At 39.9% G+C, this 26,865-nt stretch overlaps 1 protein-coding gene and 1 long non-coding RNA gene across 3 annotated transcripts in view; both read left to right on the top strand.

The window, feature by feature from the left end:
• LOC115219255 (zinc finger protein 271-like) overlaps window positions 1-24,746 on the top strand; it is a 28,220-nt gene extending 3,474 nt beyond the window's left edge. For both annotated transcript variants that reach the window (XM_029789406.2, XM_036509096.1), the window contains exon 2: window positions 21,680-24,746. In XM_029789406.2, the coding sequence (XP_029645266.1) occupies window positions 21,828-24,617 (2,790 nt within the window). In that variant the 5' untranslated portion in view covers window positions 21,680-21,827 and the 3' untranslated portion in view covers window positions 24,618-24,746. The remainder of the gene's footprint in view (window positions 1-21,679) is intronic.
• Window positions 1-26,283, top strand: LOC118766025. Its single transcript, XR_005001953.1, has 2 exons — window positions 1-56; window positions 25,738-26,283. It is a non-coding gene; the product is annotated as an uncharacterized LOC118766025 (long non-coding RNA).
• Window positions 26,284-26,865: the final 582 nt, after the last annotated feature.

The raw sequence follows: 26,865 nt of genomic DNA, 5'->3' as shown, positions 1-26,865 counted from the left end.
TGTGTGTGTGTATATATATATATATATATATATATATATATATATATAAAGTAATCGTTTATATATGCCTACGAGTGCATTCATTGCACAAACTATATATATATATCGGAAATGAGGGAGTTTCTATACGGTTTCTCGGCCCCAAATTTTAAATAGCAAATTTCCCTAAGATCATACTCTACTATCTAGAATAAGGACAGGAGATTAACTATAGGTATGCGATTTGGGGTTGAACTGGGGCCAAACAACAACAGGCATAGGGTTTTTACAGTGAATCACTCAATACATCGGAAAGGGGTGTGTTTTGTTGTTTCGGGTGTGGGGGAGTTAAGGTTCTTCAGCGAAATAAAGTATCGCGCGCGCGTGTGTGCACTGACACACATACACACACACACATACCAAAAATGGCTTCGTATAGTGGGGTCTCGATTGACCCCTAAATTGAGGATCCAGTTAAATATAACTGCTTGCTGTGTAAATCTAAAGTGTTTATCCGTTTTATCCGGCTTCGCTAATCCGTTACGACCGTTAATCCTTCTCTTATCCTCATGCTTATATGATATGCTAAATACCAGTTATATATATATATATATATATATATATATATATATATATATATATATATATATATATATGTATATATATATATAGTGTGTGTGTGTGTGTAAATAAAATAAGTAACATAAATAAGTCGAACTCAACAAGGGAAAAATCTATATGGTTGCTCGAGCTACTAGAAATAGCAGCCAAATCTCACTCAAATCATACCCTTCTTTTTCAAATAAAGAAAAGACACATTAGGCAGTCCTCACCTCTAAAAAGGGCGGGATGGTCACGGCTGGAATGCTATTGATCACAGAGCTGATCATGCGACTAAAGAACAATAAAGAAAGTGACAGCTAATCACTCAAGACGATTACGTTTACACCTCCACCACCACCATCATCATCACCACAAAAAAATAACCTGTAGCTTTGGTCTGTTGTTGTTTATAGTTGAGAAATTACCACCCCGGAAGAGCTTGGTATTGTGATAACATCTTGGCGATCGACGCACCCCCCGCCTCCCTCAGACTGTCTACCGTCTTCGTATCCGATTACAATTGTCAAATTATACCACTTCGGTTGACGCGCGTGTGTGTGTATGGAGCCAATAAAGGAGCCTCTACTGGCTTGCTCGAATTGCAGGAAATAGCAGACAAATCTTCCTCAGACCACACTCAAACGGTTTTCATTAAAGAAAGCATGCGTTATATAATGTGGTTCATCATCATCATCATCATCGTTTAACGTCCGCTTTCCATGCTAGCATGGGTTGGACGGTTCAACTGGGGTCTGAGAAGCCCGAAGGCTGCACCAGGCCAGTCAGATCTGGCAGTGTTTCTACTGGCCTGGAGCAGCCTTCGGGCTTCCCAGACCCCAGTTCAAGATATACTAATCTGAATAATAAAAAAAAAAGAAAAGAAAAAAACTAGATGTTCACGGCTGGAATGTCTGATCATTTGTCAGCATGTTTAGGGCTGACCTGGGCCTATACAACACAACATTGTTAACATCAAGGCGTCATGACTCCCTTATTGTTTGTCTCTTTTGTGAGTCAAGGAGGAACGTTCTGCATGGTCGCTAAATTAGCTAGAAATAGCAAATAAATTCCCTCGAATTACAATCTTTCATACTAAAAAAAAAAAAAGAACCTGAAAACAACAGGTAGAATGGCCGTGGTTGGAATGCCTTTTTGTGAAATGTCTGCTTGATTATGATTGAATTGCTGTTAAACAACAAATAGATAATAATGCTTTCGAATTTCTGGCACAAGGCCAGCAGTTTCGGAGGAAGGACTAAAACAATTACATTGACCCCAGTACTGAAAGGATGAAAGGCAAAGTCAACCATGGCGGAATTTGAACTCAGAACCTAATGATTCTGCCAGCTCACACCACCTTAACAAATACATAATAGTCATTTTGAAGAGCCATGCTCGATGTCTTGCAATCCCTTTCTCTTATGCTGGCCCCTAGAACAACACTAGTATTATTTAGACATTATGGTGGTAGTAGCATTATGACATGGTAATTAATTAATTAATTAACCATGAGGTTGAAATTATTTACTTAACATTATTATTTCTTGGTGTTAATATGAGAAATAATTGCTGTATTTAGCTACAGTCGCGTACGTACTGGCTGACATTTCCTGTTATGTTTACAGGTCCAGTAAACATCACTCACATTCTATTCAAACTTTTGCAGTTCAGAAATGCTTTTTGTTTTCAAGTTGTTCTGTGTGATGAGGTCCAGCCAAGATGCAAGTACGGCCAAGTGGTTAAGAAATTAGCTGAGCATCAAAGTGGTTAAGCTATTAGCTGAATTTCAAAGTTCAATCCCATTTCACACCATGTTGGACAAGTAACTTCTATCATAACCTCAGATTAAGCCATCATCATCATCATCCTTTTCTACGCTAGGCAGAGGACCAGTCAATTAGATTGACCTCAGTATGCAACTGGTACTTAATTTATCGACATTGAAAGGATGAAAGACAAAGTCAACTTTGGCGGAATTTGAACTCAGAACGTAAAGACAGATGAAATACCACTAAGCATTTTGCCCGGCATGCTAACGTTTCTGCTAGCTCACCGCCATTATCGTCATCACCCTTTAACATCCATGTGGAAGCCTGTTGAAGAGACTATTCCTCTTCTTTGATGGTAGACACAACCCATTGCTCAGTTTAACACCAACAGCCAAACACTTTCTTCATTACTTTGCCCCTCTAGTTATATATATGACACAACTGGGTATTGAAAGCCAAGGTTAGAAAGAAGTGAGGTGAGCCTGTTCTGTTGAGTGTGAATTGTTAGTATGGATAACAGCAGAAGAGAGACGGGCTGAGAAAAGAAGGTTGACATTACATGGTCCAATATAGTGTACAAGAAGGAAGAATGTGCTGGTAATGGATTTGTGGTGCATAAGACGAATGATAGTTGGGTGAAGAAGTGCCAAGAATCCGAGTGAAAGGAACTTGCTGAAGAAAAAGATGTAGAAAGTAATAGTTAAAGGCTGATCTCAAGATGTTGGGCCTCCCAAAGGAAGTGACAAAGGATCACAAGTAGCAAGGGCTATGCTAGAGATGACCTGTGTAACCCGTGCCATTACAAAACAAAAAAAAATGAAATATGCAGTGCTATAGAGTCAAGAGTAGTAAAAATATACTAATTCTGTAAATTGTAGTAAAATGTGTTAAAATAGGCAGCTTCACAGATGATAGGGATTTGGCTGCTTTCTGCACTGAAAATAACCAGATCAGATGTAAGGGGTTCCAAGAAGGAGGATCTGGTTGAAGCAGTTCAATTACCACTAAGGTCTACTTTACCTTTCATCCTTTCAGGGTTGATAAAATAAAGTACCAGTCAAGTTGAGTGACTAACTCCCCTCTTCCTCTGAAATTATACCTAAATCAAAGACAAAATAAACTGGTGCAATTTGTTTTCAATTCTTGCCATCAGACACCATATCACTGCTTCAGTTGCATCGCAAAGACATCCTCTTTCATCTCTAACAACATTTCCATGTCTGTGCTAAAGTTTGTTATTGCTTTACCAACTGTTATTTTTTATGCTTCTCTTACTGTTTTGTAGGGTCTTGGTCATAATATTGACCCCAGATCTTAGTTTCACACCCATTATGTTAATTACATTCATTTCTGTCTGTTGAGTTTACCGATTGAGTTAACATCCCTCTCTGAGAGTTTACCTCCTTTTGGTGATGTAACCACCTTGAGTTATTTACTCTGATGTACAAACACACACAGGCATTGATCAGCATCAGACTTTGATAGGAAATGCCCAAGGCGGCAAGCTGGCAGAAACGTTAGCACGTCGGGCGAAATGCTTAGTGGTATTTCGTCTGCTGTTATGTTCTGAGTTCAAATTCCGCCGAGGTCGACTTTGCCTTTCATCCTTTCAGGGTCGATAAATTAAGAACCAGTTACGCACTGGGGTCGATGTAATCGACTTGATCCATTTGTCTGTCCTTGTTTGTCCCCACTATGTTTAGCCCCTTGTGGGCAGTAAAGAAATAGGTATTTCGTCTGCTGTTATGTTCTGTGTTCAAATTCCGCTGAGATCGATTTTGCCTTTCATCCTTTCAGGGTCAATAAATTAAGAACCAGTTACGCACTGGGGTCGATGTAATCAACTTAATCCCTTTGTCTGTCCTTGTTTGTCCCCTCTGTGTCTGGCCCCTTGTGGGCAATAAAGAAATAAGGAAATGCCTTAGGTCCTTCACAGTGGGATCAAGCCTAGAATCATGTGGTTGCAAATCACACTCCTAGCCACGCAGCCATGTTCTCTACACTACATTGATTAAGTAGGTACACCTTGCACTCCACAGCTGTATCATGCTGTCTCATACAAAGATAGTTACGATCAGGTAAATTGAATGCAACTTTCTGAAAGCACACTGAACACAATATGCATTCACTGTTATATTATACCTCATACCAGCTGTCACACTACAACTACCCACACTGGCAGGATGTGGCAACAAGGGATCCACTATGTGGTCACTGAAATTGCTAAAAATAGCGGCCACATCTCTCTTAATCACATCCTACCATCGTATGAAAAAACAAAAATGATAAGGGGACCCTCAGTATAGTCCTAGGTAGGTTAGTCACTGATTTTAGCTGGTCGAGAGAGGATGTAAAGGTTTCAGCTGTGCTGTTTGCGTGGGGGACAAACAGTCATGACATTCGATATTTCAGGCAGAGGCTTTCAATTGGCTGAAATTACATAATTTTAAATGTTTGTATGCTTGTAATTTTTTATAATTAAATTCTGGACAAAAAAATGAATGCGATTTTCCTCATCAGCATGCAAAACTCTCTTTGATCCTATGTCTGCTTGATCAGAGTTGACCTAGGGTTAAATAACAACAACCCAGACTGTGTTCTCATAAAGGGGGTAGGGAGCAGTTAGGTTTGCAGAGGGAGTAAGGACACTATTATATTTAGTAAAACTGAGTACCATGGTGAAGAAAATAAGATTTATATGGTTGTCAACTGGATTTTTCATTAAGAAAGAGGTGTGAAGAAAAAAATTCAATATTTTTCTAGGGAGTGGTACACTGATATTTGTCAGTTTGACAACCTCTGCACTGACTCACATATGTTTCTATATTAAAGAGTGGCGCATTTAATCTGGTATCTCTGGATTGTATCTTACATTTAATGAAACCCAGCTCCACTGTGCATACTTCATTACACAGCTTGATTTTGAGACAGTTTTGATGATTATTTCCACCGATCTGCTTTAAATGAGCTGAACTACAATTAGTGTTCTCGTTAGGATCAGTCTATCTTATTCTCAAATATATCTAAGACTAAACTAGGCTTCTTAGAAAAGCTCAAAATTTCTCATGAATACGAGACCCCAAAAAAGAGGTTTATGGACATGTTCCACTCATCTCTATTATTGTGGTTCAACATGGGATAGGCTTTGCTGACCACTGCTGTTCTCCTGAGCACCAGGCCATATTGAATGTTATTGTGATGGAGAATTCCACTTCCACTCCCTATAGGGGACAAAGACCACTCAATTACATTGATGGCAGGGACACAATATGAAATTAAGGACCTTTTTGTGGTGCAGCATGGTGAAGTTCATTTTAGTTATGACTGTTTGAAGAGAAAGAAGGACTATAATTAGCAAATGTGTCTTGCCTAGCTTAAGAAAGGAGCTTGTGATTTGAAGATTTGGTTGCTATTTTTAGCAAGTTCAGCAAGCACTTAGATGACTCACCTTTTGGCTTAAACAGTTTTATTTATTATGAGGTATGTCTTGATATTTTTCTCTGGTGTAAGATGTACTTTTTAATGACTTCGTCAGAGAAGGAAGGGCTGTGTCCACACTCCTTTCCAGGGCATCTGTGACTGCTGAGAGGAAGTTTTATCCTTAGGCTCACCTCCAAGCAAACTCTGTTAAAGCCACCCATCAGTTGTGTGGATAGTTTTAAAGAGTGTGTTGAATGAAGTCTATCACTGAGAATAAGAGCAATCTCTTCAATAGGCTTCCATACAGTCTCCATCTATGAAATTTCACTCGCGACTATAATAGAAAAGACTTGTCCAAAATGCTGCATTGTGAGATCGAATTAAAAAAAAAAACCCAAGGAACTGAAAATCAAACTTTTGAATCACACACCTCTATCTTGACATATAATTAGGTTTATTTACTCTAAGGTGTGCCTTAATATTTAAACAGTTTCACGAAGTATAAAATGTGTCTTGACATTTGTCTTCTGTACACTGATATCAAAAACAGGTTTATCTACTGGAAGGTGTGCCATAACTCCCAATGTAGCAGTAAACAATTCTTTCCTTAGTTTCACGTATTTTTATTTAAACATTTTCATTCTTATTTCCTAGTTAATGTCAGTTGTTGTCTACTAATCTGTTTTACTTGAAATGGTGCAGGGACATACATTAGAAAAGACTGATAACATATCCTGTTGCCACCTTGTATTGTGTCCTTTATTGAAGTCTATTAACATTTGCAATAAATACGTCCTAGCTCCTTGGCAGTACTTAATTCTGCTGTTAAGCATATGAGAACTAAATCACCGTTTCAGTAGATATATTTCTATCTCAAGTAATATTTCCTAGATGATCTGGTACTTAGTGCTGACTATAATGTGAACTGAGACAGTGTAGAATATAGTATGCTGTCTCAGAGACTCAACAGAAAGGATGGAAATTAAATCTTTCCTTGGATATGATATCAGTCTATCAAAGGTAACATTTCCATGTGATCTAGTGGGCCCTAGATCCTGACAGCCAGGTAAACTGAGGTAATGTAGAATATAGTGTTCTGCCCAGAGACAATGAAGAGCAACAGTCATGGGTGTGTGGTTGAGTGTCTTCTACCGTAGCTTCAGGTTGACCAAAGCCTTGGGAGTAAAATTTGGTAAATGGAAACTGTAGAAGCTTGGGGGTAGGGACTGAGTCTGTTTAGGGGTGGTAGACTCCATCTGTTGCCTGGCTGAGCACCACCACCACCACCACCACCACCTGGCTTTCGAGTGTCTTTAGCAGAGTCAACTCTGTTGCAAGTAGCTGAGCTAAGTCACTGGGATGACGATAACATTGTTCTAATCATTAGTAAGTAGACCAAAGAGACAAAGAATAACGGGACATACACTGAGATTGAACTTCTGACATAAACAGGAGCATGCAATCCTGTATTGTGTATGTATTGCTTGAGCAGTCAGTGTAATTGGACATACAGTCTCTTGTTGTATGTGGTGAAGGCCATTATTTCGTTGGTGTTTTGTTAACCTGCACAACTGAGCTCAGATATTTTCATATATAAAACTTTAGGATAAAGTCCTATCCAGGGAGAAAGACATCTCCTTTTTGATATTTAATACTTTGTAAACTAGGATAAGCTCCCATGCATTGGAGCTCAGTCTGATAAAGAAGACTTTCGTATCGTGTGTGTCCTGGTTTTTAGGAAAGATACACCATATCCCTAAATGTCATAAGAGGTGACTAAAAAAAAACTTAGCATCGAGGGAAGTATATGGCTGCAAAATACAGCCTTAAAACGTCCCAAACAAATCAAACCAATATAGTAAAACAAACAAAAAAGCAGTGTTAATGATGTGTATCCCTCTAATCATATGTTACACTAGTTTCACTCCATGCACTTTGTATTCTGTCTTATTCAGGTTGTACCTGGACCTCCAGGTGAGCAAGCCATGTATTTACCTCTTCAGCAAGGCTCCTGTTCTTCTCCCTCTATCACAGTTTCTTTCTCCAGTCTGTACTCTGTTCATCTGAGGAGTCTTTCTTATCTTGCGGGTATTTGGTGACCCACTAGTGCTGGTGCCACATAAAAAGCACCCAGTCCACACCCTGTTAAGTGTTTGGTGTTTGGAAGGGCACCCAGCTGCAGAAACCATGCCAAAGCGTACATAAAATGTGGTGGAGCCCTCTGGCTCATCCGTTCTTGTCAAACACTTTGGTCCATGCCGGCATGGAAAAAGGGATGCTAAATGATGATGTATTATCATTTTATGCCTGTTTTTACAATGTGGCATATGCTGGGTATTTCACTCCATCTCAACATGGTCTGGGTATATTTTATTGTGCCACCGGACTCGAGAGTGTGTCTGTAACGAATTGCTTCGACTCTGTTAGTTTTTATTCCATCTTATTCCAGAGTTACTTCTCACCTGGCTGGGCTGTGGCTTATGGGAATCTACATTTTTGTTTCTTTCTTTGGCACGGGTTTTCAGTTGTTCGATGCCCTTCATATCACCTGTCACTTTACAGTGTGAGCTAGGAGTGAGCGGGGAGGGCATACATTTGTATGTAGAGGCACCAGAGACGGGTGTGTAATAAATGGAGGTTATTTGTTTATGTGAAACTGATGCTTTGCTCCTTTACTGCTTTCTTGCTATGAAAGATGAAGGTCTGCACATGCCTAGAAACTCTGCTTTAAATGACTATTTATATCTTGTGTGCGTGTGTGTGTAGACACACATTTTGGTTAAGAGCCTCTATTTAAAATACCTGTCACAGGAGTTATGCTACATTGAATTTCTTAGCTTGCAACTTATATTTCCTTTGACTATTCTCTCCTTTGTTATTATAAATCTACTCCTCCTCTTCCTACCACCTCTGCTATATACACACCCATGTTTTTGTGTGTGCACACACACACACACAAACACACACACACACACACATATATATATACATATATATATATAAATAATTCATCTGTAACCAATTGAAAATCCATTTCAATGACAGGAAACACCACTTTATTGTTTTGCTGTTTACATTCAACAACACTTGCTTCAAATGTAAACGTGTGTGTGTGTATTTCTACATGGGTTCAAGGCAAGAGCCATTGCAGTATTGTTGTTACTGTGTCAGACAGAGTGCTTCACTGTATTTGTTTTGAGCCTCTGCATTTTGAGTTCAGATTCTGCTCGGGTCAACTTTGCCTTTCACTTTTCCAAAGTCAATAAAAAAAAAAGTAGCCATCTAGGGTGATGGATTGAGGGAACTATAAAACCCCCAGCTAGATGCCTTGCAGTATTTGTTCTAGCTCTTTGCATTTTGAGTTCAAATCCTGCCATGGCCTATTTGGGTGGTAGACTTAATCCATTGCCTTGTTTTACATCACCACGAGGCCCCTTGGGTGCCTTTAGCAGACTCTATTCTGTTGCAATCATTGAGGCTAGAACTCCTGTTTGAGTACACCTTTCTCCTTCTGTCCCTTAGGCATTGCCTTCCCTCCTCTCTAAAAAAATAGTTAACTTATGGTGGATTTCTTTATTTCTATGTCAGGTCCAAACAGTTTGCAAAGCAGAATTGATTATTGTATCAAAACGAAATGCAGAAGTCTTACACTTCAGAGATAACCCTTTAGTGGAGAGAAATTATATATAATATAGCTGATAGAGATTTTATCAACCCTGAGCTTATGAAATTTTGTGTTGATTCTTGTAGTATTTGGGGTAAGAAAATTAAGGAGCAAAACTAACTACAGTAAAGCCTTTTACCCAGAAAATAATACAGTAAAATAATTTGTCTGGAACCAGTAATGATGTGTGTGTGTGGTTCTAATTGTTGTTTAGTCGCAAGCTGGCTCTGATCCAACAGAAACGATAAAAAAGCACAGCAGGTATGGCTGTATGGTTACGAAGATCCTTTTGCGACCCACATGGTTTGAGGTTTGGTTAAACTTTGTAGTATTTGGGGGAAATGCCTTCTACTGTAGCTTTGGGTTGATGAAAACCTTGTTAGAGAAGTTTAATAGACGGAAATTGAATGGAAGCTTGGCTTATGTATGTATGTATGCATGAAGGGTTAAAGCAGTGGGTTTGCTACAGTCATTGCATCATACATTGTGCTTGATAAGGTCCAACTTTCTTCTGACCCTTATCTCTCTTTCTAACTCTGAAATGCATGCTACTCACATTGAATTGATAAATAGTTAGCAATTTAGAAAGACTGCCAACTGTAGTCATACGATCTTTACATTAGTAATTAATATGCAAATATCTTAACTTTTGTGAAATTATAACAATAACAAGGTTTCTTACATTGATACAAATCTCATCTTCTTCACTGAGCTGTTCCATGAATTCTGTTCCTCTTTAGTTTTGGTAGATTCTCAATGTTGAATGTTTCTGTCAATAACAGCTTCCCTTTCATCCACTTTTTAGGAGATGGCCCTCTCACGAGAGCTCAAAACTGAAAAGATTTCTGGGCTTGTTCTACCCATCTCTGCTGTTGTTGCTCAATGCAGGGTAGACCTTGATAGCCTCTGTTATTATGCTAATCAGCAAGCTATATTAGATGTTATATGTCAGACAAGGAGGCGCAATGGCCCAGTGGTTAGGGCAGCGGACTCGCGGTCATAGGATCGCGGTTTCGATTCCCAGACCGGGCGTTGTGAGTGTTTATTGAGCGAAAACACCTAAAAGTTCCACGAGGCTCCGGCAGGGATGGTGGTGATCCCTGCTGTACTCTTTCACCACAACTTTCTCTCACTCTTACTTCCTGTTTCTGTTGTACCTGTATTTCAAAGGGCCGGCCTTGTCACTCTCTGTGTCACGCTGAATATCCCCGAGAACTACGTTAAGGGTACACGTGTCTGTGGAGTGCTCAGCCACTTACACGTTAATTTCACGAGCAGGCTGTTCCGTTGATCAGATCAATCGGAACCCTCGTCGTCGTAACTGACGGAGTGCTTCCATGTCAGACAAATAGGTTCATAAATAATGTTCTTACAGCATTTTCTGCACCAACCTGCCCAAAACTGCCTCTGTTAAACTGTTGAAATTTATATTCAAATCATGGACTGAAATCTAATTATACGAAAGATATTACTAGATAACAATACGTATAAACATTTATCTTTTATTAACTTAGTTATTTCATGAAGTTCTTGATTAATTAATTTAAAAAGTTAAAATGCACACATTGAAAAGACTGTATTGTAAGAAAAAAAAGTCGGGTTCAAATGGTTGAACAGAAATTGATAAAAATAAAATAAAACCATGTTATTCCAACTTGCACAAAACAAAGAGTCTAAAACTGTAAGGAGAAGGACCTTTTATCTATCTATCTCTCTTTCTATGTTTATTGGTTCTGAATCTCCTTTTAGTCACACTCTACTGTCTTACAAAACAGATATTCAATTGATGATTCTGGCTTGAATATCTTTTATAACAGGTCAGCTGAATCATGTGTGACTTGGGGCTAAGCATCAACACCCCAGTAAAATTTAACAGTAGCTGTTAAAGTGATAACAGAACAGAAACAAGGATTTTATTTTGGTTCAGAAGACAACCAGAAAACAATGGGAATATAATAATGTTGTTCAGCCCCACACCAGTCCTTATTGAATAGCTCTATGAGCAAAGGCATTCCAGCCATGACAATCATGTCTTTTAGGAATGTAAAGGACTATATTAATCAATGTGTCCTTTCTTTATTTGAATGAGATTTAGCTGCTATTGCTAGCAGCTTGGAGAACCACATAAGGTTGGTTTTATTGGCTTTGTGTTTATAGGTCGTGTGTGTGTTCACTGTAACATATGAATTCAATGAACCCTCAGTAATTGTAAATTGAAGAAAAAGAAAAACCTCTTGTTTTACTATAATTTTATTTTTTAACATTTCAGTTGTATTTGTCACATCTAATTTCGTTGTTATTATTATCAGCTCTGACCAAGCAGATTTATAATCAGCTGGGACCATCCCGTCTTTTATTCAGATATTCTGTAACTTCAACTGCATTATCCAGTGTGTGATGCAGTTTTGAGACGTTAAAATATGATTTAAGGGCAATATGACTGCTTTTTCTAATGGGTTAACCCTTTCATTACTGTATTTATTTTGAGATGCTCTGTGTTTCTTTGAATTACTTTAAATATAACAAAGAATTTAGTAAAATAACTTAGTTATCATTCAGCTAGGTTTAGGAACATAAATTGTGACTAAGGTTTGGTGGAAGATTTTTATTCAAAACTTATGAAAACAAGACATTTGTACTCAGAGCCAGAGCCGGTTTCAGCCGGGTTGGTAACAAAAGGGTTAAATGACCAAAATTTTTCTATTATTGGCTTGAACTAAACTAGTTAAAGGAGCTGCTCTTAATAATGGACGGATTATAAATTAATGGAGAGAACAGCAAGAGAGATTACTCTCTCTCTTTTTCTCTCTTTTACTTGTTTCAGTCATTTGACTGCAGCCATGCTGGAGCACCGCCTTTAGTCGAGCAAATCGACCCCGGGACTTATTCTTTGTAAGCCCAGTACTTATTCTATCGGTCTCTTTTTGCCGAACCGCTAAGTGACGGGGGACGTAAACACACCAGCATCGGTTGTCAAGCAATGCTAGGGGGACAAACACAGACACGCAAACACACACACACACACACATATATATATACATATATACGACAGGCTTCTTTCAGTTTCCGTCTACCAAATCCACTCACAAGGCATTGGTCAGCCCGGGTCTATAGCAGAAGACACTTGCCCAAGATGCCATGCAGTTGGACTGAACCCGGAACCATGTGGTTGGTTAGCAAGCTACATACCACACAGCCACTCCTGCGCCTATGCTGATTTTGTATGACTAGATCATAGGTCGGCCAGTTTTGATTGGGATTGGCTGTTAAATTGATTTGACTTTGGTGAAATAATTGATTCCTTGTTTACTTAAAAATATGTGCAGCATGGTACAATGTTCTCTTCAACAGATGTGATGCCGCAGATTTTTATAAAGGAAATAAGATTTGAGATTAACAGATGTGCAGGCCTTTGTTAGGATTGTTAGCAACTTGAATGATTTGAAATGGATATAATCAGGAATGGAAGTGCAATAATAGACCCAACTCATCAGATGCATTCACCTTCATAACATAAATATATTAAATGATGTTTTTTTTTACTTTCACTTTGGCATATGGCCACAAATTGGAAGGTGGGCGGATATAGTTGGATGAATCCCAAGAAAACACTGTTATTTATTTCATCAATCCCAGAAAGTAAAAAACAACAAAGGGGTGTGTGGTTAAGAAATTTGGTTTGCAACCACATGGGCCTGAGCTCAATCCCATTACACAGCACCTTGAACAAGTTACCTCTCCATAGCATCAGATTTATAAGTGAAATTTGGCTGATGAGCATTGTAGAGATGCCCATTGTATGTTGGGTTTAGCCTATTGTGTCAATCAAAGTGCTTATTTTATTGATCTCTATTTGTCTAACAGCTAACTTGCATAAACAGGTTCATAAAGAGATGTTACACTTAGCTTTGGTTACTTATTTGTTTTAGACTGATGTCACATATACATATATTTACAACATTATATACACATACACAGAATATATAAACACACTCATACATACACACACACACAATATTGTGATTTGAGTGTTGAAATCACAACCATAAGGTTGTAGGTTCATTTCCTAGAGTAGGTAGCAGATTGTGTTTTGAGCAAGGTACAACATTGTACACTACACCAGTCTCCTCAGTTAAAATGAGTACCAACTTAGTGTTGGCCCAGCCCTTTCTCCATCACTAATGTTCCACTGTGTCAGGAGTGGGAGAGCCAATAGGGTGTTGATGACAGTTCAGTTATATAGGGGCCCAAAGCAATTACTGAATGTATGGTATATGTTATGAAATCATGCTAACAGCCACGGGGGGGTTTTAGTTTGACAGCAGATGGCAAGATGGAGAGCTGCACCAGGCTCCAATTGCCTGTTGGCACGGCTTCTATGGCTGGATGCCCTTCCTATTGCCAACCACTTTACAGAGGGTACTGGGTACTTTTTACATGACACTGACATGGGTGTTTATTAAGTGGCACCAGCTCGGGTGCATTTTATATGGAACCGGCAGAGGTGCCTCTTACGTGTACTGGTGGCACAGTTGCTTTTTACATGACTGGACTGGTGCTTTTTATGTGGTCGTTTTTACTCCTCCAGTGGGGTTAAGAGGAGTGGAACTGGGTGGGGGAGTAGCTGTGTGCCAGGTGAGTATGATAGTGGGACAAGGGAGATACTTGGCCACCCCAGTAAGACAAGGAAAGAAAAGGAAGGTGAGAGATAGTTAGAGAGAGAGAGAGAGAGAGAGAGAAATAGATGGTGGGTGTTGGAGATGTACTGGGGCCTACTCACAGTGAACAACAGTAAGGGGGAGGGTATAAATAGTGCAGAAGTTTTGAGTGGGGTGGAATGTTCAGGCTTCTGAACAGTATCCATTTACAAAACTTCAGTCACAAGGTATTGCTTAACCCAAAGCTATGACCGTGATAAAAGACCCCTTCCCAGGGCCTCATAATTTGTAATCAAATCAGGAACCATGAAAGTTTGAAGCCAATCTCCTAATCACACAGCAAAGTTTGTGCCATGGTTTCAGTTTATTGTCTGTAATGTTCGATATAACCAATCCTGTGTACCACCCAGGCAATCCCACTGAAGCAGACCTACAGCAATGAAACTGTGGCTGAGGTAAAAAAAAAAAATAAGAAGAAGAAATGCAGTGGGCAGCAGTGCCATCAATGGTCATTTGATTGATTAGCTCTGTTGTTTAGTCCAAGATCAGCCCTCATCCAACAGACTTAACCCTTTAGTGTTTGCATTATTCTGCCAAAATTAATCCTTTTTTTATCCATATTGCCTTGAACTAATCAGGCATTATCTTGGTGCTATGAGATTTTGATGAGGTAGCTGTTAATTTTTAAAACGATATTGTAGGGCTGGTGTGAGAGACCAGATCTGACCAGTTTGAACATAAAACAGGCAGAATACTTTTGGCTGGATATGGCCGGTTTAAATGCTAAAGGGTTAAGACCAAACATGTTCCAGTCATTGCCATCCCAATATTTTGTCAGCTATAATGTATTTAGGACTACATGACCCAATGTAAAGACAATGCAGTATGATTTGAGAGAGGTTTGGTTGTTGTTTCTAGCATGCTGAGTGACCATGTAGAGGCTTTCTGAATGGTTTGTATATTAATCATGAAAAAACATTCGAGCGAGGTTGCTGCCAGTGCTGCTGGACTGGCTTCTGTGCAGATGGAGCATAAAAAACACCATTTGAACGTGGCCGTTGCCAGTACCACCTAACTGGTCCTTATGCAGGTGGCACGTAAAAGCACCCACTACACTCTTGGAATGGTTGGCGTTAGGAAGGGCATTGAGCTGTAGAAACTCTGCCAGATCAAGACTGGAGCCTGGTGCAGCCATCTGGTTCGCCAGTCCTCAGTCAAATCGTCCAACCCATGCCAGCATAGAAAGTGGATGTTAAAGGATGATGATGATGATGATTACTGTTGTTGTTATTGCTGCTGTTGTTGTTTAGCTCCTGATTGAGCAGACTTATGATTGAAGGTGTTCAAGCTGTGACCTTCCAGCCTCTTGTTTTCAGTTAGATTGTGTATGTTCTCCTTTTAAGACTGTAGAGTGTGATTTGAGGGAGAGTGGTGGTTATTTCTAGCAGGTTGAGTGTCTGTGTAGTGGCAGCTCCATCGGTGTCACTCCTTAGAGTAATGAAAATGTTATATCATGATAGTTGATTGGATTCCACTGTGTAAAGCTCCTATTTACTAATTAATTAGACAGTCTAGACTGGCATTCTGCCATTGACTCATCGTCTTCTTGCTTGTTGATTATAAGGAAACCTTGTTATTTGGTTGGTTTTTGTTGACCTCCAGGTCATCAGTGACTTCCTCATTGTGACAGAGAATGGTCAGAAGTTGGGGGTGGGAAGTAAATCCATTGTGATGGTTGTGTCACTGAGCAAAGTAAATAACTTTGCTTGATCTAACATGGCTATTCAATCTGCTTGAAATAACAGCTAAATATCTCTTAAGGTCACACCTCACTGACTTCATCAAAGAGACTAACCCATCAGATTACTCTTTCACTTGTTTCAGTCATTTGACTGCAGCCATGCTGGAGCACTGCCTTTTTTAGTCAAGCAAATCGACCCCAGGACTTATTCTATCGGTCTCTTTTGCCGAGCTGCTAAGTGACAGGGACATAAACACACCAGGATCGGTTGTCAAGCGATGTTGGGGTGACAAACACAGACACACAAACATATACATATACATATATACGATGGGCTTCTTTCAGTTTCTGTCTACCAAATCCATTCACAAGGCTTTGGTTGGTCCGAGGCTATAGTAGAAGACACTTGCCCAAGGTGCCACACAGTGGGACTGAACCCAGAACCATGTGGTTTGTAAGCAAGCTACTTACCACACAGCCACTCCTGCGCCTATTGATAATTGAAAAACTAAAACAAGATAGAATCATAATGGCTAGAATGCATTTTGATTAAAAATCTTCTTGATGAGAGTTGACCTGGGGCTAAAAAAGAACAGCAACAACTGCTCCACTAAAAACAAATAACAATAATAATTCCATCCTTTGGATCATGCAAAGAATCCGTTGAATTTGATATAAAACAGTAAACAATAATTTTTGATCCAGATGACCATCATTAGTACAAGTAGTTGGTCAGTAGTAGCCTCTTAACTGAGGAAGTGATGATGCTTGACTGAGGTCAGGCTTTTGTACTTTGATGTGTGAAGTTGTGGCGTGTGTATCCTCAAGTATCCTATCAGAGTGTCCTTGTTTGACCACGAGTGAAGTGGATGACACTTAGTCAAGTTATTTTACTCTTTCATAGTAACAGTGGTCAGGTTTTCACTAAGGTCACTGTGTTGGTGTTGGACATAAGTTTTTAACCTTTCTATTACAGGCTTCTTTACAGTTTCTATCTACCTGATTTCAATTTAGAAGGCACTGGCAATTCATGGCTATGGTTGAAGATACTTGCTCAAGGAGCCATGCAGTAAGATCAAACCTGCAACCACATGGCTGCAAAGCAAACTTCTGAACCACATGGTCGTGTTTGCACTCCCCTAGAAGGTTTTCTGTGACTTAAGTTCAAACCAGCCATATCTGGTTCAAATTGGCCAGCTCCAGCCTCTTACACCTACCCAACAATGTCATTCTAAAAATAAACTATCACATCATTGAAATCTCAAAGCTACAAGATAAGGCATAATTAATTCAAGACAATGTGAGAAAATAAGCATGAGACTTGACAGAGTAATCTGATTGCTAAAGGGTCAAATATGTTCTACGTATGGGTAAGAGGGGGTCCTGGCATTATTAAATGGAAATGGCTTTCATGTGGTAGTGACAGGTGGAGAATGAATGCTGGGTCTGGGCACTGAAAGTGGAGGGTAAATGTGGAAGAAATGGGGGGGGGGTGATGAAGTCTATTTGCCAGGTTGCTGGAAGTCACATATGACATGACCAAGGCAAAATTACATACTGCAGATTTTCCCCCAACACTTACCTGCTTGATAAAAGGGATATTAACATGGTGGCTCCTAATAAGTGTAATGAACCCCACCTCCATATCACATATGTTTTTAGATTGATATGATGAGTAGACCAGTGAGACAGAATGAACACCTATACTCATTGCCATTAGTGAACTGGTTTACCATTTTAGTATGGTTCCAGTTGATATGCTTCTTATAATACCTATTTCTTTACTACCCACAAGGGGCTAAACACAGAGATGACAAACAAGGACCGACAAATGGATTAAGTCGATTATATCGACCCCAGTGCGTAACTGGTACTTTTTTAATCGACCCCGAAAGGATGAAAGGCAAAGTGGACCTCGGCGGAATTTGAACTCAGAACGTAGCGGCAGACGAAATACCACTAAGCATTTCGCCCGGCATACTAACGATTCTGCCAGCTCGCCGCCCTAAAATGTATTTCTTTACTACCCACAAGGGGGGCTAAACATAGAGGGGACAAACAAGGACAGACAAAGGGATTAAGTCAATTACATCGACCCCAGTTGAAAACTGGTACTTTATCTATCGACCTCGAAAGGATGAAAGGCAAAGTTGACCTCGGCGGAATTTGAACTCAGGACGTAATGACAGACGAAATACGGCTACGCATTTCGCCCGGCGTGCTAACGTTTCTGCCAGCTTACCATCACAAGAACTAGCAGTAAGAGTATACTGTTACTCCTTGGATGACCAAAACAGAGGAGTGAATTTGTGGAGGCACAAAGCCATGCCTCAGAAATTCAACAAGCAGAATGATGATACTACAGCAGATTTCTCTACATTGAATCTCATACTGTCCTTTGAGGCAATGAGAGAACCTATCTCACGTGGTTATTGCTAGAATAACAGTTGAATCTCTTTCAAATCACACCTTTCTAACTTAACCCTTTAGTGTTCAGATTATTCAATCGAACATAATGCCTATTGATTCCCATTTATTTGAATTAATCATGAATTATCTCATATTTTCAAGAGCTTGATGGTGTAATTACCTAATGTAGAATAACATTGTAGGGTAGGTGTTAGAGCCTGGATCTGATCAGTTTGAACATAAAACAGATTAACTATTTTGGCTGGATATGGCCGGTTTAAATACTAAAGGGTTAAATAAAAAAAATAGACACATTGAATAGACATTCCTTAGACATATGAGATGTGTTCACTGCTGGAATGCATGTGACCAAGAGCCTGCTTGATCAGACCTGGGGCTAAACAGCACTAACCTTAATGTCTTATAGAAATAAACTGAAAGAACAGATTTATTTATTTAATATAACATTTAGTGAACAATATCCTCGTTGGTTAATAGGTTTCCAATGGGCCAATCATAACAGTGATAAGGGAGAGTCTGTGCAACTTGGACAGAACAAAAATGCCACAGGGTATTTTGTTCAAATATATCAATGAAAAATATATATTGTCACCTGATACCAGCTGTTAGTGAGGCTGTCCTGTATCCCCTAAGACTAAAGAATCTTCACTACTGTATGATGTGCTTATTTGCTCGAGGCAAGAGACCAAGAGGTGGGATAAAGATGAATGTTAACAGAAGTGAACAATGGTAAGTGTAAGCAATGAGTGTCAGTAAGTGGTTTGGGGGAAAGGGAGTGATGACTGGCAGCACAGAAACGGTGATGATGGGCAGGACCAGATACTGCAAACATTACTAACTCTAGTGGCATATTATAGTGAATAGATTATAGTGGATGTTAGAGGATGATGATGATAAGGCGGCGAGCTGGCAGAAACGTTAGCATGCCGGACGAAATGCATAGCCGTATTTTGTCTGCCGTTACATTCTGGGTTCAAATTCTGCCGAGGTCGACTTTGCCTTTCATCCTTTCGAGGTCGATATATTAAGTATCAGTTACGCACTGGTGTCGATGTAATCGACTTAATTTGTTTGTCTGTCCTTGTTTGTCCTCTCTATGTTTAGCCCCTTGTGGGTAATAAAGAAACATATAGTGAATAGAAATACAGGTAACTGGGGGGGGGGGAGATGGGAGAGTGATAAAAAGATATGTGATGGGGAGGTGAGAGGGCATCAAAGAGGCTGGGCTGGAAGCAGGATATAGATCATACGGTACAGCATTGGGTAAAGTGTCGCATGATACTTGTTCTGGCTCTCTACATTCTGAGTTCAAATCTCACCATGGTTAATTTTATCTTTTCATCCCTTAAAGGATCAATAAAATAAAAATATTAGTCAAGTGTCTTGTCTTGAATATTCTGTTGGATCTGTAAGAGTCCAAAGAATTTCTCTGTCTACTTGCAACTATACAGACACCTAAAAACATTAGCAAATGACATTGTGCAGACTATTACCAAGTCATTCTCAATGTATGACAACTGTATTTGTGTGTGTGTGTGTATACACAAACACACACACGTGCGCGCAGTGGGCCTAAAGTCAAGCACCAAAACAGTTGACATTTTATTTGTATTACTGGAGAAAAACGGAACCAGTGTGACATTCTTTGAGGGCATGTGGCTTAGTGCGTTGCACTCGTGATCTAGCAGTTGTGGTTTCAATTCCTGGACTGGGTGGTGCGTTGTGTTCTTGAGCAAAACACTTCATCTCGTGTTGCTCTGTGATCACTTCAACACTTGATGCACGATACACAGTGCACCTGTTCTCTATCTATCTATCTATCCGCTCAGTCGAAGTCGACTCTCGGTTACTCGTTGGATCAGTGTCCTCCAGTCAGTTCTATCCTGGGCCGCTTCCTTCAGATTGGTTATGTCCATTCCGGTATCACTCTTGATGGTGTCAAGCCAGCGGGTTCTTGGTCAGCCTCTTCCTCTCTTGCCACTGACCATTCCGACCATGATGTCCTTCTCCAGGGACTTTCTCCGCATAATATGACCGAAATATGCCAATCTATGCTTGGTGATTCTAGCTTCTAGCGACATTTTCGGCCTGATCTGCTTAAGAACTTCTCCATTGGTGAGCCTCGCTGTCCATGGAATCCGTAAAAGTCTTCTCCAACACCAAATGCTCGAATGCATTAATTCTCTTCTGGTCAGCTTTCTTTAGTGTCCAGGTCTTGCATCCATATGTTGCACCTGTTCAGACAACATCAGTTTGATGTAGGGGGTGAGTTCATGTGTGGCATGAACATTTGATTACTATAAACAAATCATTTGTGCAGGTCTTTCAGCAAAAGCTGGATGCTCATACGTCATCTTCGACAGAAGAGTCCATTATTATTATTATTATTATTCTTCACCATCATCATCATCATGTACAAATACATGTGTATTCATCATTATTTTATTTATTTTGTTCAATTTTAGAAAAACTGAAACTTGTCTCAAGCATATTCAACTTATTTTGTGTGTGACTTTTGGCCCATCTTGTATGTGTATTTATATATATAACGGGAAGGTTTACGAAAATAAACAAAAGACGAAGGCAGGTGGAGTACAAACAAACAATGTATTAGTATGGCGCTCAGGAATAGAAATAGAACAAGTCTTTTACGTTTCGAGCCTACGCTCTTCGACAGAAAGATACACAGAAAAGAAACAAGGAGAGAAAAAAATGCGTGTAGGAGCTAACGTATATATATATATATATATATATATATATATATATCATATCATCATTATCGTTTAACATCCGCTTTCCATGCTGGCATGGGCTGGATGGTTTGACTGAGGACTGGTGAACCAGAGGCTGCACCAGGCTCAATCTGATCTGGCAAAGTTTCTACAGCTGGATGCCCTTCCTAACACCAACCACTCCAAAAGTGTAGTGGGTGCTTTTATGTGCCACCGGCATGAGGGCCAGTCGGGTGGTACTGGCAACAAAATGTCCAACAGCCTCACTATACGCTAGTAGGTTTCACACATTGATCACACCCCACTGGATCCTTTTTCATCATCATCATCATCGTCGTTTAACGTCCGTTCTCCATGCTAGCATGGGTTGGACGGTTCGACCGGGGTTCTGGGAAGCCAGAAGGCTGCACCAGGCTCCAGTCTAATTTGGCAATGTTTCTACAGCTGGATGCCCTTCCTAACGCCAACCACTCCGTGAGTGTAGTGGGTGCTTTTTACGTGCCACCTGCACAGGTGCCAGGCGGGGCTGGCAAACCAGGCGGGGCTGTATAAAATTTCTTTCAGTCTTTTGGTTTAATTTACATTTGATAGTATTTTATTTTTACAGTTTGTTAATGTTGAATATCTTTTTAGAATTTTCAAACATATTTATCTAATTGTCATTTTTTTTTTTCATTTTTCAGGTTCATCTAATTTGTTTTTAACAAATTGGATTTGACAAGAGGAGATTTTTGAAAATTCAGAGCTGTCACTCATTTGTTGTGGTATTTAAGCTATTTTTTTTTTCTAAACCATAAATTATATTTGAAAGGCAGTTAATCTCCACCCAAGATGGAGAGATCTGCTGGTGTTCCATTCCACTATGACATGTATGGGATGCCCTTCCACCCAGCTCATAGTCTTCATCCTCAACGAATGTCTCACATTCCTGAGAAATCAATACACAATACTCTGGCCTCGGCCAGCAAACATTTCAGCCACAACAATGATCATGCACTGGACACCCAGCGTATGTTGCAAAGTCACTCTGTTGAGAAGTCACTGCACAGTGACCTGAGTCGGTCCCAGTACAGCCATGGTCATGTCTCTCACAGCAGCCACACATCAAACCATGCCCAGCAGCAACGAATTATGTCAATCGCTGAGAAGTCTCTACATCAACACAACAATGAACTGACCAGCAAACACCTTCACCATAGACAGAGTTCATCTCATTCTCATACCTCGTCTGCATCTCATTCTTCACACAGTTCACAGAGGTTATCACTTGCTGCTGACAAATCTATCCTCAACAGTGTTGGTAGTTCGTCTGGTAAACACTATTCACACGAACATGTGCAGGCCTCACAGAGAATGTCGCATGAAAAGTCATCTCATAGTCCCAGCATCATGGGAAAACAGTTTTCTCATGGAAACTCTCTTGATACTTCGAGGATGTCGCATGTTCCAGAGAAAAACATTCACAACAGCATCTCCAGTAAACAGATCTCTTCCCACAGACATAACTTGGAGAAGGAGAGAATAGCCTCACCAGTTGACAAACCAGACAACAACAGCAACAGCGACCTGTCTGGGAGCCAGTTCTCTCATGAGTCGACTATCGAGAGCCAGAGGCTGCCACTGCCCTATATTGGTCAGACAGTGTTTCCTGGTAACAATATGTACAGCAGCCAGTATTCTCAGCCATGTTACTTACCGACCACTGACAGAATGCAGTCAAGCTTGGAGGGCGGACAATCATCCAAGGAGAGTTCTTCTCAAAAGAGCTCCACTTCTAGTATTGATAAATCATTCCATGGTGATGTGTCTCAAAAACAATACGGCCCGAACAAACTCTCGCAGAGCTCCATAAAACAACATCAACAGCAGCTGCAAGAGGATGATGAGGAGGAGGAGGACGAAGATGAACAACCCCGTCACGCTCAACCCCTCAAACAGCTCTTCTGCGATTACTGCGGCAAGAAGTTTGCTCAGGAATATTTGATGCACATGCACCGAAGGAAACATACAGGAGAGAAACCGTTCCAGTGCGACATCTGTCACAGACAGTTCTCTCGCAGAGATGTCTTAAAAAGACATCGCAAAAACCACTTAGCAGAACCTAAAGCTCCAATTAGCAGCAGTTTTCCAACAATGTCATCACCCCCAATCCAAAGCCCAGAAGCTCAGTCCCCAAAGTATCAACCTCACCTTCAAATGCAGGCTTCTTTATCTCAAAAAAGCAACTCCAGCAGTTATCAAGGAGTCTCACCTGATATTCCTAGATTTGAAGATCTTCATAATGTCTCAGGTGGGAAGAAGTTTTATTTTTGTGACATCTGCCACAAGCAATTTGCCCAGCGCTACTACTTAGCCATACACCGAAGATCTCACACTGGCGAGAAACCTTTTCAATGCGACTTCTGCATTCAGCGGTTTTCCAGAAAAGATACATTAAAGATCCATCGTAGAACACACACTGGGGAAATGCCGTTCCAATGCGATGCTTGCCCTGAAAAGTTTTCGCAGAGAATTAAACTTCAGATGCACAAGAAGACACATATTAGCAAGAAGAAATATCAGTGTGACATCTGTCACAAGCAGTTTGCCCAACGCTATTACCTGCGCACCCACATGACCATCCATACTGGAGAAAAACGGAACCAGTGTGACATTTGCTTCAAGCAGTTTGCCCAAAGGTACTATTTGCAAATCCACAAGAGGCTTCATACAGGGGAGAAACTCCTTCATTGCGATGTCTGCTTAAAAAAGTTCACCCAGAAGCATTATTTAGTTATTCACAAACGAACTCACACCGGCGAAAAGCCGTATCAATGTGATTTTTGTATCCAGAAATTTGCACGCAAAACTACACTTCAGATTCATCGACGGACCCACACGGGGGAGAAACCTTTCCATTGTGACCTCTGTCCCGAACAGTTTGCTCAGAGCAACAAACTACGAGCTCATAAGAAGCTTCATGAGAAGGTTTCTCAGAAACGTACCTATGTTACCACCATCACTTCAATAAAAGGTGACATGACAAAGAAACATTACCAGTGTGATGTTTGTATGAAGCTGTTTGCCCAGAGGCATTATCTGCAGGTTCACAAAAGGTCTCACACCGGGGAGAGACCGTTCCAGTGTGAGATTTGCTTCAAACAGTTTGCTCAGAGAAACACATTACAGATACACAAGCGAACACACACAGGAGAGAAACCATTCCAGTGTGAAGTCTGCCTCAAGAACTTTGCCCACAAACACTACCTGCAATTGCATAAACGGACCCACACCGGGGAAAAGCCGTTCCAGTGTGACTTCTGCTTCAAGCAATTTGCACAGAGGAATTCCCTCCATATCCACCGCAGGACACATACAGGCGAACGACCGTTCCAGTGTGACTTCTGTTTCAAAACATTTGCCCAGAAACACTACCTACGACTGCACAAACGAACCCATACAGGGGAGAAGGCCTTCCACTGTGACTTGTGCCCTAAACACTTTGCTAGGAGCGACACACTACATCGCCACAAGAAGACCCACAACAAGACTGCCAGTAAACCTCCAAAGACTTCTTCAAACTCCATCAACAAAACGGTTGAAGAATTTCCTCCTATGAGCACTTATTTGTGGCAACTGTGATCTGATGGCAATTAATGCCAAATAATGGCCTATATTGCATACCTGTGTTTGATAAATTCATTTTTTATTATAAGATCCTATATCTTTATTTTGTGTCTGTGTGTGTGTGATAAAACATTTACAAATCTATATATCTATGTTCATTCTATGTGTGTATGTAAACGTGTGATATATGCTGCATGTGTGTATGCATATATGCGTGTATATTTGTGTGTATATGTATATACATGCCCTGCACTGGCATAACGTCGAACAAAACAGTTAGACCTTCATTATCTGAATAAGACAGGCAAAGAGTATTTTTGTTTGGGTAACTGATCTGATCATGAACAAAGGCAGCCGTGTTGAACTTAATTGTGGGACCTCGAGATTTCGTTTGGGAAACTGATGTTCAGATAATTAAAGTTTAACTGTGCATTAAACAAATTAATTTTTAAAAAATGAATGAAATGAAAGCGTGACCTGGTGTCAATGAGCATTTACATAAAGAAACTGCTGGTCTTAACAAATACAAACATGTACATACAGGCACACACAAAAATATACATATATATATATATATATATATATATATATACATACATATATATATATATATATATATATATATATATATATATTAAGGTGGCGAGCTGGCAGAGACGTTAGCACGCCGGGCGAAATGCTTAGCGGTATTTCGTCTGTTGTTATGTTCTGAGTTCAAATTCCGATGAGGTCGACTTTGCCTTTCGTCCTTTCGGGGTCGATAAATTAAGTTCCAGTTTCGCACTGGGGTCGATGTAATCGACTTAATCCCATTGTCTGTCCTAGTTTGTCCCCTCTGTGTTTAGCCCCTTGTGGGCAGTAAAGAAATATATATATATATATATATATATATATATACACACATATGTATATATATGTATATATATACACCTACAGATGTGTGTATGCACATGCATTCAACAGCAGTGATAAATGATGACAAAACCAGCACTGAATGCCAAAAACTGAAAGCTAAGCAGCATATTATTTAAGGTGCTAATGCTCCACCAACTGAGCTACAACTGTCCATACTCATACACACGCATACATGCGCATATATATACATACATTCGTGTTCGTGTATATATAGTGAGAGAGAGAGAGAGAACGAAAGATATTTATGCAAAGAAATGTGTATTCACTATGAAATCATACAACAAAATACAAAAAAAAAAGCGAAACAAAAAAAAAAGGTGCTTATTAATTATATATATATATATGAAATTTTTTATTTTGCGGTTTGGTGGTGCAGTGGTTGATTGGCAGACAAAGTTTATGACCCAAGTTGTATTCTAATGTGAACAACACAGTTTCTTGTCCCTTCTGCATCTCATGCCTCACAGAATGAAATTATCATCATCCTCATCGTCATCGTCGTCGTCGTCGTGATTATTAATGAAATGTAATGAGCATCACATCTTCCCATTATTTCACTCCTATAAATCTGGGGCCTTGACTCTACACAAGACTGTGGTGTGTGTGTGTGTGTGTGTGTGTGAGTGCCAAATCTACAAACCAGTTTCTTTTGCCAGCTGGAGCTACTTTATGTTTTTGTCAGTGATCCCCTTTTTCTGGTTTCTATTCCTCCCCCCTCCCTCCAAAAAGAAAAAACTCAGGTTTCAAGCCCATATTGGAAAAAAAACAAAAAAAACGTATATTATCATTATTATTATTATTATTTTTACTATTACAAAAAGCAAAAAAGAAGAAAAAAAAAACCGAAACGACAAACTATGGTGTGAGGCTGGCAGAAAACAGAAAGTGTTATATTTAATGTTTCTAAGTGATTTACTTTTGTTTCATTGCCATTTCGGATGTGAAATGCCACCCAGGTAGACATTGTGTTTCATATTTGATGAGGAGGCTGCCAGTCAAATAGGTACCAGTAAGATGTTGTTATTGATTCAGTTGGCTTCTTTTGTAAAAATATTGCTTGTTGCAACTAACTCGGAGGCTTACATTATATTGTCATTGTTGTAAGGCAAGTGAGCTTGGCAGAATTGATGGCACCCTGAACGAAATGCCTAGCACCATTTTGCTCATCACTACATTTTGAGCTCAAATTCTGCCGAGGTTGACTTTACCTTTCATCCTTTAAGTACCAGTTGCGTACTGGGATCAATGTAATCGACTGCCCCCCCTCCCAATTTCAGGCCTTTTGCCTGTAATAGAAAGGATTATTGTTTTTGTTGTTGTTATTGATGTTAGGGGCGTCGGCCCACCC

This window comes from Octopus sinensis, linkage group LG14 (genome assembly GCF_006345805.1).
Source record: "Octopus sinensis linkage group LG14, ASM634580v1, whole genome shotgun sequence".
Taxonomy (NCBI): Eukaryota; Metazoa; Mollusca; class Cephalopoda; order Octopoda; family Octopodidae; genus Octopus; species Octopus sinensis.
This window is presented reverse-complemented; position numbering and strand designations above follow the sequence as displayed.